The following is a 13,780-nucleotide window of genomic DNA, read 5'->3' as shown; positions in this document are numbered from 1 at the left end:
AAGATGGTCAGTTCCATTCTCTCACATCTCAAAATAATATCATTCAAAAAGCATAATTATTATCATTAGAGAACATACTCTGATGTAAAAATCACTAATTAATAAGTTAGACCTGATGTAGTGCAAAAAAAACGAAAACGCACACATCTGCTTAAAAATCTCGCTACAGATAGTCGAGTCGAATAAATCTTTGCTTAACGTAGTGTCAACATTAAAAAACATGTTATGACTTTATTTATTATGTTTTAAAAAGCAATAAAATTTGTGTGTTTGAGAGAGACACCCAAGTGCGTGTTGATGATAAATTTTATATCACTTGTGGAAAATTACATGGAGCTTACTAATCGATCTCGTTAGATCAAAATCGCAAATTGGGGTTTTTACACTTGATTTTTGAAAGTACTCCCAACTTGTTCCATTATTTACCTAATAAGATGGTTTAGAGTCAAACACTTGGTGTGAGGATATTAACTCAAGCTGTATACAATTAAATTAGTTAATGACTGTAAAGTATCTCTTTAATACCGTTGGTAGTCTAAAATAGTTTTCTTAGCACAGCAATTAAATGCCATAAACACCACCTTTTAGTGAGTTTTAAGGAGCTCGAGAGCACCGCTTTACAAATCACCACGTCACATTAGGCTCTTTTGCCAGTTATTAAGTATTTTTCAAGGTCCGGTTAAATACGACTTCCTGTTGAATTTATCGAACGTGATGACATTTATTGAGAAGAAAATTTCCGAGTTAATTATACGTCGGGGATTAGATAGTGATGGGAATAATTCCAAGAATATTATATCTAATTATATTGATTAATTGTTATTGGTGGTAAAATGTAGACGGAGTTATCTGAGAAAATCGACCCCTAACTATTGGAGTTATCTATTTATATTCAGTGTCGTTTTAAATTTATTCGGTCTTGAAAGCGTAATTATTGTCCCCATATGTTGTAAATGCATTTTCGATGCGACCTTACCACCCTCTCGAGACTGAATCGTTACATCAATAAAGACACATGTCTGGTAAAATCGATTTCGCCCCCAATTCCAAAAATAAGTAGAAATATGCCGGCGTGCCTTATTTCTGAATCTTTGACATTTGTGATAGATTTCCAAGGGGATTTAAACTAATGTTACCATTTGCTGCAACTTTCCCCGTGTTTTGATTTGTTTTTGCGTTATTTTTGGACGAAAAGGGTGATTTTTTGAGCGAATAGGATCCAATCATACGACATTTATGTCTCGTGGACATCTAACAAGTCTTTGTGAAATGCTATCTTTTGTTTTCTCAAGTTTGCAGCGTTAGCTCGGTAAGGCGGTGTGTTTGTTTATGCTAACGGTACAGATCAAAGATTCCGCATCGTTAATTCAGTATCAAAGGAACTATCATTAATGAATTAAGACTTTACAGCAGGATACAGTTGGATCGTGTCCACAAGATGCTTTCATTTACTTTAATAATATTTTGATATGTTTATCGGAACTGAGGGAGCCGAACTAATAGTACATTTGTACACAATGTATTTTCGGAACGGCTATGTGCAACATTTGACGTCTCATTACCAGTTGTAGTTTAACATGTCTCTTTATTTTTCACAATCAACATTTTTAAATGATGACTAAAAGTCTTAAATTAAAAAGTTACTTTCCTCTGCATTCACCAAAAGAAACTTAATTTCCTTAAAACGTTGACATTCAAAAAGTTATAGACACAGATATTTAAATAAATACAACGTTAAAAATATGACTGATAATTTTTACTCTTGCTCTTACAAATGTTACCTATGAATTTTCTTTCCTCTAGTAGGTAGTTAAAGACAAAAATTTTAATTCTTAATTTTCAACCGTCTCACCTAATTATGGTGTCTAAAGTGTTTATTATTCGCAAGATTTACAATTGAGGAATTTCTGATTTCAGTCTTTCTAGTATCGTTTACTTAAACCGCCGTTGCCGGTAGTGGAGGCACTGCCGTGATTTTAGTAAAACATGATTCAAAATGAATTTACTATAATCACTTCCAAATAAATTGTTTTCTTTAATAGTTTGCATTGATTAAAATCAATTAAATGAATTTAACTCTACACATCCCTTTCAATAAATTCCAATTTACATCAACAATCTTTTAGTATTGTTCTCAAAAAACAGTGCATGGATTTGTGAATTTTTGAAAGAAATAGAATAATAATTATGATAATAATTAATACAAAAGACATTGTACAAAATTGTAAATAAAAACAATACAGTGCATTCTTTAGGTTTTCCTCTTTTGTCAAATGTATTTCACTATTACTCAAAACTATTTCATTTTATATATTAATGTCAAAGCGACGAAGGTGGGAAATAGTTTTGAGAAATAGTAACAAAAGAGGAAAACCAAAAGAAAAACACTGTCTTTTTTGTATTTGGAAGTAGCATCACCTAAATTCATTGCATGTTGCAACAAAAATCCGAAATTGTCTGTAGATTTAGAGTTGTTAACCTATTAGAGGTGAGAGATGTAGAATAGAGTTCAAGGATGTTTCGCCTACCTCGAGAAATGCATCAAGAGAGCAAGCAGCAACATTTGCATTTTTGCAAATCCATGTAATTTTTGTGGGTAAACGAAACTCGAGCTGCATGCTTATTATTATATTTTATTCATACAATTGAATTAAATTGCAGTAATTTATCTATTCAAATGTTGGTCGTACATCTCCAGACAGTACATTAAGAGCTTGATATTAAAATATAATAACACCTACGTCGTTATATTTCATCCCGGATAGAGTCAGTGTCTGTTTTACCGCAGGAGTTCGTTCTGTACTAAATACAATAACGCCCCACGTAATTTCAAAACGAAATTTTTAGTTATTTGCTCGAAGGCTACGTCCAGGTAGAGGTGTTCCAGACGGCAAAAAATATCTGCGCTAATTTTTAATAACCATAAATCATCGAAAAAGGCTATAAAATATCGGATTGCATTATGCCAAATTATAATAGTACTGGGAATACAGAAATACTTCAACATTTAGGTACAAATTAAATACAAGCGATAACGGCCCGTCCTTATTCATAATAATGTTCTTTAATAATAGAGACAAGGACACAAAACGCCGACTTTTACGATTGAATAACTCTAAAAATGCACTGTAATTCCTGCGCTGATGAAATTATGCGCCATAAAACTGGCGAATAGTATAACTTATATGAGGTTGGACCAGACGAACGGCACTCTATTAAAACGCACTTATCTGCAACTTTTCTTCGCTCGTCTGCCATCAGTCCGTCCAAATCTCAACATGCGTAAAACAACGGAAAGAGAAAATCGCAAAATTCAAAAATTGTTTCTAGAATTTTAAAACATTTTATCAAAAATTTACAAAAAACCGTTTTTTTTTAAGAAAGAAGGTCATGTTTAAAATGAAACAATTTTTTTTTGCTAATGGAAGTTTTCCTAACCTTTGACAACTGAGGACATGTCGAGTTCGCGTACAGTTCTAAATCTCCCAATAATTCTCTTATAAAAAGCTGAAATCCATCGCGATTTGATTAATACTCCGACGTCGCGACGCCCGATAATGACGGCGCTAGCAGCACGTTCTACTCTAAATGACCTACCTGACGCACCTGTTTGAATTGTTCTTCGAACGACCAGGTGTGCTGTGAAGAGGCACTGCCTTCCGACGAGTGTGAACTCCCCGAAGATGGAGCTGCCGGTGGTGGTAAAAGAGGTGCCATGAACGGCGTACTGGGGTGTGGAAATGGGAACGGAGCGGGTAAATGAAAATTATCCTGCAAGCTTCGATTCGACAGGGGGAAGTTCAGGTGGCGGGTGGCGTTTTCGAAGTCGTCCTGCAAAATTTACGACGTACAGAAACCAATTTCTTAACCAATCAACAAAATGAGGAGGAGAAACAACCGATTTCGTCCCGAACCAAAATAATCATTGAAAGAGAAGTAGGTTTTGTGTTGATGAAAGAAAATATTGTTTTGGGTTAATAAAACTCGAATTTTCTTCTCACCTATTTTGTATGTTTCAAACATACAAACTTCTACAGCTAAATAAATTAGACTTGAGCAAACTTAACTGTTTCAACACCTATCAATGCTTGCTTACCCCTACCTTGATGTCCCTAACTTGCATTTTTAACTTTGCAAGAACATCCCCGTGTTCCGCCAGAATTCCGCCCCCGTGTCTTCTTATCTCGTCACAACTATCAACATCGTCATGTTCGCGACCCGATTCTCCATCACCGTCACTTATTTCTTCATCATTGTGGGACTGCAACCAAGAAAAAAACCATTACCATGCAAAAATTACATTCATTCAGGTCAAAAGAAGAAAGCAATAAATTAACTCAAGAGTCTCTGTCTAGCACCAGTATTGAAATCAAAGGAAGAAGTCGAGGATATCGACCGTTGGCGCCTGCATATTGAGACACCCTAGGAAGCGATACGCTGAATCACTCATCTTTGTCACACATCCGCTTTGAGACAGAGACATACCAATCATTCTGGAGCCTCAATGCCGATTTCTATTCCAAGAATTAGGGTTGTGCCGATTATGACAGAGTACAGTTGTTTGGGACAGCCTGACATTCAAATCAAAGGAGGCTTGGTGACGCCATTGATAATGCGGATTTTGTGACTCGTGTAGTTTGAAGAAAATTGAATCAAATGCTGCCGAAATTGTCTACGTTTTAAATGTTCCGTAGGCGTAGAGAAAAAGTATAAAACATAATATATGCGTTTTCAACACCAAACAGATAAATCGTTTGTTAGAGTCTGGTAAATCCAAGGTATACACCGGTGGAAAAAAATGGTGCTAGTTTTTCACACTGGTGTACCTACGTAGTTTTTTTTTCATCGAGGTATTTTTGCCAAACCCTATAAACAAGATTTTTTTTATGTTAAACTGCAAATTATACATAATAGATGAAGTATTGATTTTTTTCAACTGTTTATCTTTTTCTGTGCTATATGTATATCACATTAAAAATCTTTGTTGAAACGCTCAATACTGAAATTTTGTTGCAAAAGTATCAAAAATCTAATTTTTTTCCAAAAAAAAACATTAATAGTATACCGAGGTGTACTATAGGTGTATAGCATACCGATGTGGAAGATGTTTCATTATTGTCGACAGATTAGAAAGTTTATCAAAGAATTAATTTTCGTGAAAAAAGTAAAAAAAAATGTTTTAAAAGTTTGACAAATCGTTTTCACTATCATGACAACAAATATTACAAACAACGTAGTTGTTACAGTTACATCCATAATGGATGCGTTTAATTGTGACAAAAGTGGAACTATAAAACGAGGATAAGGTAATAGGAGGTCAGTAATGAGTCACTTTCCAACCTCCGTCAAGGTTAGAAAAGTCAACATTACAAAACGGTTGTGAATACAATTTACTTTGTAGGAAAAACAAGTTCTTGTAACAAAATAAAAGTGTGACAATATTATACATTCGCCGAGATAATGTCAACGACATTTTAAAATTGTGTTTCGTTGAAGGAACGCGAAAATTGACTTATTGTCAATATTTGTTTTTCCACCAACTTGCCAATTAATTTTTGTCAAGATACAGAGTTCATAAAACTGTTGAAAGAAATTAACACAACTCCATTTAAAAAAACATTAGACAACAGAAACGAAAACGAAATTTGAAGAAAGATATCTACTTTTTGAATTATTTTTTAGAAAACTAATTCAGTGACATTTCAGAAACTTTTAAACATAAAATGCTCAAATGCAAGATAAAATTAAAATTTTATAGAAAAAACTTGATTTTCTAAGCTTTCCAAAACTCCAAACTTGATGATTCCTTCTGATTTCGTAATGCACTTATCTGGATTCGATTTGGTCGATAAGAAGAAATCTTATACTTTTGTCATTACTTGTAATCCAATTTAATAAAATTGCATTATTTTTTATAACTGAATACATAAATATGCATAGAAGCCACTCCAATATCAAATAATGTAGTGATTTATTTTTTTCATTGGAATTTCCTTCCTAGGTATTGATTTAATTAAATTAGGATTAATTTACGTGAGGAAGTAAGAAGTAATACGATAAGAAGTCTTTTAAGGTCGGTTTAATATTAGAAATCTAACCCTTCGATACCTACATTCTTAATCTCAATCGATTTGAAGTAACGTTTAAAACAAAGAAAGTATTGACATAGGTGAATCGTTGCAATTAATCTATTTGTTCCTGCCAAACATGCAAAAATAATAAGTATCAAACAAACGGATGTTATTTTTTCTAATAGCTATTGACAATAATTATTAGAAAGGAAGAATTATTTGTTCAAGAATGTCGCGTCAACGTTTGACTGGAAATCAATTCTGTTCATTAAAGCCCTGGAGATTTAACAGGTATGTGGTTTCCGGGAAGGATTCGTTTAGGTGGTATTAAGCATTCATTTGCAGATTCAAATCCGAGGAACATTTCAGCACTATTGTCAAATAAATCACTTTCATAGCGACTTAAGATAAGTAGATAATAAACCAATAATAAACCTCTGATGGTGTAAAAGAGGAAGTCGCTGCAATCGGGTTAAAAATCTGCATAAATGGCTTCCATGAGAAATTATAACTCTCGTTCTAATTCATATCACGCCTTTTGCCGGCTCGTAAAATCCGATAAGTGCATGAAATGGTTTCTTCATCGCTAGATGCCGTTCTTAAAACGATTCCAAGCACTAATTTAAAAATGCTAATTTTACTATCATGAGAATGCCTTGTCTGGCTTCGATCGGATAGGTGCGTGTGCGTGGTTGACGTCACTTCCGACCTACCCCAAGCACGTGACTACTAAAAATATAAAAATTTATTTCGTCGTTGTTTACGGCGATTAGTTGAAATATAGGAAATCCAGTCCGGAAATGTCAAGATTCATTTATGCTAATATAAAAGGAATCTTATTTATTTTTTCTTCGCCAGATGAAATCTGTCCCCGCTAACAAAATGGACCACATGTTGGTTTAACCTAACCCAAAGACTGAATTTACATCTTGCACTTTCTGTGACAAAACAAAACCAGGGGTTCTGAAAATGTTGGCTAGGGCGTGAAAAGGGGTCCAAACACGTTTTTCAGAGCTTTTGTTTACTTGAAGGTAATAACCCAAGCGAGGAGAGATGAATAGAACGTGTGAAGTAATAAAAATGCAAGAAAAAGCAGGGTGAAAACAATAACTAAGAAACTTTAAAATTAGTATATTGAAAGTAGAGCAAAAAATTCCGAATGTATAGCTTTCATACTAGTAGACAACTGAATTTATTTACAAGACAAAAATTAACATTAAAACAAATAGATACAAAAGACCCTAACTGGTTAAATAAGAAACAAAAAAAGCAAATAGTTACTTCACTATACGAGTAGATTTCTTTGTGAATTGTCTTCTAATGTAAAAATTTCGTTAATAATAAAAATACTCCGTTCCTATGCCTTCATGAAAAAATATTCTTTTCTCCAATTCGCAATAACTTAAAGCGATTTTGTTTAAACAATTTTTTCTAACTGTAGTACATATCAGCAATGACATTTTTCAAAAACTAACTATGTTTTGCACTCTTCGGTATTCACAACTTCCCTTCCAACAAATAACAATGTTGTTAAAAAATTTAAAACAGTTTGAAAAAAGGTAGATAACTCTTTTAAATTAATAAAAACACAGTTTGTTTCAACCTATATATTTTAATTACAAAAAATTAAAAAGGAATTTAAATTTTCATCAAAATACTGTGACTGTAGACTTTTTATTTTCTCAAAAGTAATCAACAACAGCAACAGTTGCCCTCATTTTATGAATATTTCCACACCAACGATAATAAATATTTGCATTGATACTAATTTGGAGCCGTTTTATTCTTACATAAGTCTATAATTTTGCCTAAAAGATAAAGCGATAATAGGCAATTTTGATGGAATATTCTCCTTGCACAACGTTTTAAACAAATTACATTAAATTGTTTACACTGCGATTATCAGTATTATCACACTTTAGAGCGCTTCTAATTATCCAATTCAAAAATTTCTTGTACGACATTTTGTTTGCCGCTGGATGTGCGAATGCCACATGTTCTATCCGATCTCGGAATTATCAACAAAAAATTCCAACCCCACTCGATCCATAAAAACCTCCCGACCCATAGTGCACGATTATACACGCGGCGATAAAATAAAGGAAATCAAGTTTTCAAAGAGCGAAATTCTCGGCGCCGACTCTTATTTTCATAAAAGCAGAAATTCTGATAGCAAGAAGACGATTATTAGGCAGTCATTATTTCGAAAGGATTATTCGAATTCGTGCTGCACATTGCTACTGTATAGCGAATCGCGTGCAAGTCATGCTCTTATTTGAACGTCTGCCAGGTTGGCACCCTGTAATTATAGTTATTAAATTTTGTCTGATCGTATTAAAAAACGTTTCGATATACGGAATTCTGGACGAAAAAGAAACGACAGAGGTAATGTTATCTGTTTATTCAATTAGTTACTAAAAGGTGTATAGGCGAGTCGTGCCTTCGATTTGTTTAATTATAGAACAACCTGTCGCCAGTCTATATTAACTTAGGACATAAAGAAAATTACGGCAGGTTTATTCAATTCTGGACTATATTCATGGGAGACGTAGAGGTGAAGACTTTCTCGGTCGACACACGTGAATAAATATTTGCGAAGAACCCTTTTGAATATTTCGATGTTTGATTACGGGAGAAAAATTTCTAAGCTACCTCGGCCGACCGAATCGAGAATTAAGTCTACAATGAGATGAAATTTCGAATTTAACATGACAAAAAAAACACACGTTGTTGATCCATCTTGTCAATTATTTTTATAATTTCAAATATATTGTATCTACCAGAAAACTTGGTGCTGTCAGCCTCATTTTCAAGTTGTACCTATTTTATTCCAAAAATTAAGATTCAACAAACAAATCACTACCACAAATATTTTTCACTTCATTGGTTTACCCAGTTTTCATAAATGTGTAATTTAAAAGTGTTGCTTTAACTTAATTTCTAAAAAATAAATAGAAAATAAAAACCAGCAGATGACACTAGCGATATGAAAATAATTAAAATATTCCCATCACAGTTATTTACTCGATTTGAAAAAAATCAAAATTAGAAACATACAACTTTGATGATTTTCTCTTTTGAAATGTGGGCTCTGAGCTACGAAAGATTTAGAACTATCACAATACAAATGAGTCAGCAACAATTTTGTGGCTGGAATTTGTTTGAGTTCTTCGAGTCAAGTAATAAATTCATTTTGATTTTTGAAATCTAGAAATAAAAATAATACATACATATTAAAAATTATAAATAAACACCGATTTGGTGTCCCAAAAAGCAGCAAAAACAAAAAATAAAACTGGATTTTAAGAATGAAATGAAGTAACGGGTTATAAGTTACTTTAGAAAAAAAAATATGTATTTTTTTGGTAACTAATAAATGTGTTTCCATTCATCCTTTTCATGACTTAAACACTGTTTCTTGTGTTTGAGTATTTAAAGAATCAAATGGAAAATTATTATTGACATAATTTAAAGTCAAATATATTTTAAGTGGTATGTTTCACCAAGTGTATTTCCCCATGTTTGTTGAAATTTTTGGGAAATACAAATACCATGTTCACTACAATTAAAAAAAAAACAGATTCTGTATGCTTATATGTATACCTACATATTATTTGTATACATATTGTATCTAAAGTACAGTCTACCTAAAAATATTTTTAAAAAGTCCCAAAAAATATTAATTTTTTAAGTATTTATAAGAGATTCTTTAGAATGGACGGTTGTTTCAAACAAATTTATTTTGAGGACAAATAATTTGTTGGGATTGATGTTGAGATCTATGTTAGAGCGGCAGTAACAACGTGGTTGCGTGCAATAAATTGTGAAAGAAAAAATTATTGCGAGATTAAAATTTGATAACCAAACACGTCGTCCAGTTTGCACGCCAAATTTAAATATCACGGGTATACTTGAATAATTGCAATTATTCTAGGAAATGTTTACTCGACTGTCCACTATGGAAGTAACAATAATATTTATTGTTCTTTAATGACTTTCTACTTATGAAAATAATTTTACGCTTGGTGATAATCAAGTCTGTTCTAAGAAATTTTAAATTTCTACCTTAATTAAGCATACAACTAGTCATGTATTAGAACAGTAAGGCGATGTAGATAATTTAATTAACTTACATTCTAAATGAAAGAGCCATTCAGTATCGTTTCCATGGAATATTGCGACGTTTGTTGCTCAAGTTTCAAGGTTTTTCCTCATAGTGTTCGAATTCGATGCACTGTTGGAATTTTATTGCTGAGACATCTGGATCTGACAATGACAATCTTTGGTTTATGACCGTCCCTCAGATTTACCAGAATTTGGGTTCGCTCTATGCACAATTGTATTCAAACTTTATTCGATCATAAAAACTAGATAGAATTCGGATCTTCTCTATTTGAACTTTCTAGCAGGTGTCTAAAATTGCCAAAGGAGATAAAGTTGATTCTTTTGCCACAGTATATGTAAACTTGAAAAATGTGTCTGCACGGTAAATTCCCAGACTACAAAAATCTGAATCAAAGGTTCTATTAAAAGATTTCTCGAGAAATTTTAATCTCTCCTCACAAAGATTAAATCACTAATTATTTCAGAAGAGACTAAAACTTAGATTAATTCACCAACACTGCAAAAATTTAAAGATATATCTTTCACAAGTTTTCTTTGTTCAAGATTAGAATAACAAGTTTTTTAGGAGAACAAGTTGGATAACAAAAAACTCCCCAAGCCATAACTTAACTACTTTTAAGATACTTCCTTGATCAAAATTGAAGAGTTTATTGTGAACAATTTTATCAATATAAATAGATGACAATAAACTATGCAACTGTGTTCCCAGAAGTATTGTCATATCTTTAAAAATAAAGGAGTTATGACTTGAGGCGTTTTTTAAAAGCCAACTTGTATAAAAACATAGCGTTAAAGATTAAGTAGTTCCCCAACAACTTAATAATTATTAAAAAAAAAGAATCTTTTGAACTTCAACTGAATAAATTAAGAGCCAATTTTATACCAGAATTAATAGAGCTTGAGCATGAATATCGATTTATCGAACAACAATAACATGTTAGATGGGAGCTTTAATTTTGATAATAAAGTCAGCCTTTTATACGTTTCTTTTTACATTACTTTCTATAATAAATCAATGGGAAGGGAAATATTTTTATAAAAGTTGTAAAATTGATTTAAATAACTGACTTTTATAACAAATAAATAATTACATCGTAAACTAAGAACATGCATTTTACAAAATAAAAAAGCCTAAAGACAAAAATAATTGCATTCGAAGAACACAGAGCGATTGGCACGATAACCGCAGACAGTCACAGTTCAAAGTTTTTTTGAAGACTGTTGAACCCCTTTTTGATTAATATCTGCTTGTACTCCGATTTATCCCGTAATATGTTTTTATCGTAAGACAGTCAAATTAGTTAATTGTTTTTTTTTTAAACAAAACAAAAAATTTACAGCAATTGTATTCTTTATTTACCTATTTATTATACTTAGTTGGGACTGGAACAAACTGCATAATTTAAAATCCAGTAAAACAAACAAAATGAGAAAGAAATACAGAGTGTGATGTGCTGTCGTTTACAATTGTGCCGTTTCAGTAAAATAAAATTGTGAATTAAAAATTTGTCAAGCCAATAAAATTCGTTAAAAGCCTCAAAAAGGCTAGTTGGGGCGAGAATAGATGATACGTAATGTGCCCCCCGTGGATTATTTTGTGCCCCGCTGGTTTCCCACGGACTCGCTTCCGACTCGTGACTCTAATCGCACCTGACAAATGAGATCCACTTGCTGCCTTCTTGCCACTCCATCGAGGTCTTACTCCGCTCATGACATTTCAAAAAACTTCATCAATAAATTCGTCAAAACTTTGTTTCTCCACTTGAAGTAATAATTTGAAATATGCTCGACATAAAGAGGGAACAAGTGCGCTCGAGAGACACATCAAAAGAACCATCTAAAATTAAAACTAGACTTTGTTGGATTAATTTCTCAGAATGATTCTTATTAAATCCAGCATCCGTTGGCAAACCTCAGACGAGTCTGTCTCCGTTTAATTGAACCAGATGGATAAAATGCGACGAAGACGTACAATCAGAAGAGTTATAAACGTGTAATTATATTTATTCGCATTCTAAGAATAATAATATGCTATTTTCGACCGGCGTCTGTCTCTATCTGCGCTTTTTAATTTGCCAAAAGACGATAGAGAAAGACGATGGATACGTAGGTGAGTTTTTGATTAATGCAGATTATAAAAAATGTCAGTCTGGTGGGGCACCTAAGTTATTTTCGGTTTTATTAATAAGACGCCGAATGTTCGTGTCTATCAGACAGGGCGCATATGTTCAAGCTGCAGGAGATTACATTTAGATGATTTTATTTGAAAAATAATGTCCACTACCGTTTAAAAACAATAACATTTATTACAAATGACAAGACTTTTAGACCACATCAATTTTCACGAAATGAGAAACGCCCTTCTATAAAATTATGTCTAATCTGGATTGTAGCCATCTGAATCAGATTTATATTTAAATCGAGTTTTTAGGATTAAAATAAGACAACCCTTGTTGAATAAGTAATATTACTAGACCTATCTTAGATCTGTCGTCTGATCGGAAATGAAAAGGGTGAACGTTGTTGCATATGGATTTTTACAGAAAAAAAAACACAATTTTATCTACAACTTGCAACTGATATGCAAAGACAATTCCTTTAACAAAACAGATCAATTTTTGACCGCCGAAAATAGTTTTATTGGCTATAAAATTTTACAATCGGCAGTGTCATTTTATCCAAGTTTTGTGTATTTTAGAAACAATAATTTTCTTGGAGAACTTCGATGAATGTAGATAATAATAAATAATCAAACAACTTTGTGGTTAATTAAATAGACACAAAACACAAAACCAAACCATTGACACTATATTGAAATAAAAAATTTATCAATTCTGGTTTACTTAAACAGGTCACTTTAATTTAAACCAAAAATAAAATATACATAGGTATACATGCTATAAAATTGACGGGGTGTCTGACGTAGCTAATGCAATTTCGGTTATACATACAAATTATTATCTATGTTATATTAGGTACTATAATGGATTAAAAATGCGTGCAATCAAAAAAAAGATAAAGCATCCATTTTTCTTGAATTTATAAATAATTTCATGTTCAAATCAAAAAAAGTTACATTTAAAAATTATTGAAACACATAGTTATGGTCATTTTTTTATGTAAAAACAAAACAAACAAAACGGTGTAGTGCATAAGCACGACCATTTAAAAATCTAAAATTATGTAAAAAAAACATTGTAAATAAATAATACAGACATTTGGATGTCATTAAACAAAGTTTCAGTCAACAATTTTTATAAAGTAGGTATATCAAAATACATAATGTATATTTTTTGTATGTTGAGGTTTTTGTTGGCTGTTCCACAAAAAAGACCCCACTCATTAAAATTTTTTGTACCTATACTTAAGTGTTATCCCCAAACTGGTAAATAACACATCAGATTTTTACAATCACTTCTTCTTGTAAACATAATAGACCATTTTTTACAAACATGTATGTGTCGTAGTCATTGGGCGTAATGCGTCATTCCGCGGAAAGCCTAGTCATTGGCCGTACTGCCGGCAGAAGCTGTAATCAAATGAATATTCCTTTGTTTGACTGAAATTTTACGTCATTTCAGGGA

The 13,780-nt window shown here is 32.3% G+C and overlaps 1 protein-coding gene across 3 annotated transcripts in view; it reads right to left on the bottom strand.

Moving 5' to 3' along the window:
• LOC123012204 (protein dead ringer) overlaps nt 1–13,780 on the bottom strand; it is a 71,394-nt gene that overhangs the window by 42,917 nt on the left and 14,697 nt on the right. The window contains exons 2-3 of one of the 3 annotated variants that reach the window (XM_044410075.1): nt 4,097–4,261; nt 3,598–3,831 (exon numbers count right to left, since the gene is read on the bottom strand). In XM_044410075.1, coding sequence (XP_044266010.1) covers nt 3,598–3,831; nt 4,097–4,261 — 399 coding nt within the window. The remainder of the gene's footprint in view (nt 1–3,597; nt 3,832–4,096; nt 4,262–13,780) is intronic. The other 2 variants (XM_044410077.1, XM_044410076.1) reach the window with 2 other exon arrangements.

Source organism: Tribolium madens, unplaced genomic scaffold (genome assembly GCF_015345945.1).
Source record: "Tribolium madens isolate multiple individuals breed KSU strain unplaced genomic scaffold, Tmad_KSU_1.1 Scaffold_91;HRSCAF=231;Tcas5.2_LG7, whole genome shotgun sequence".
Taxonomy (NCBI): domain Eukaryota; kingdom Metazoa; phylum Arthropoda; class Insecta; order Coleoptera; family Tenebrionidae; genus Tribolium; species Tribolium madens.
The sequence above is the reverse complement of the archived record's forward strand: the minus strand, read 5'-3'. Positions and strand labels throughout refer to the sequence as shown.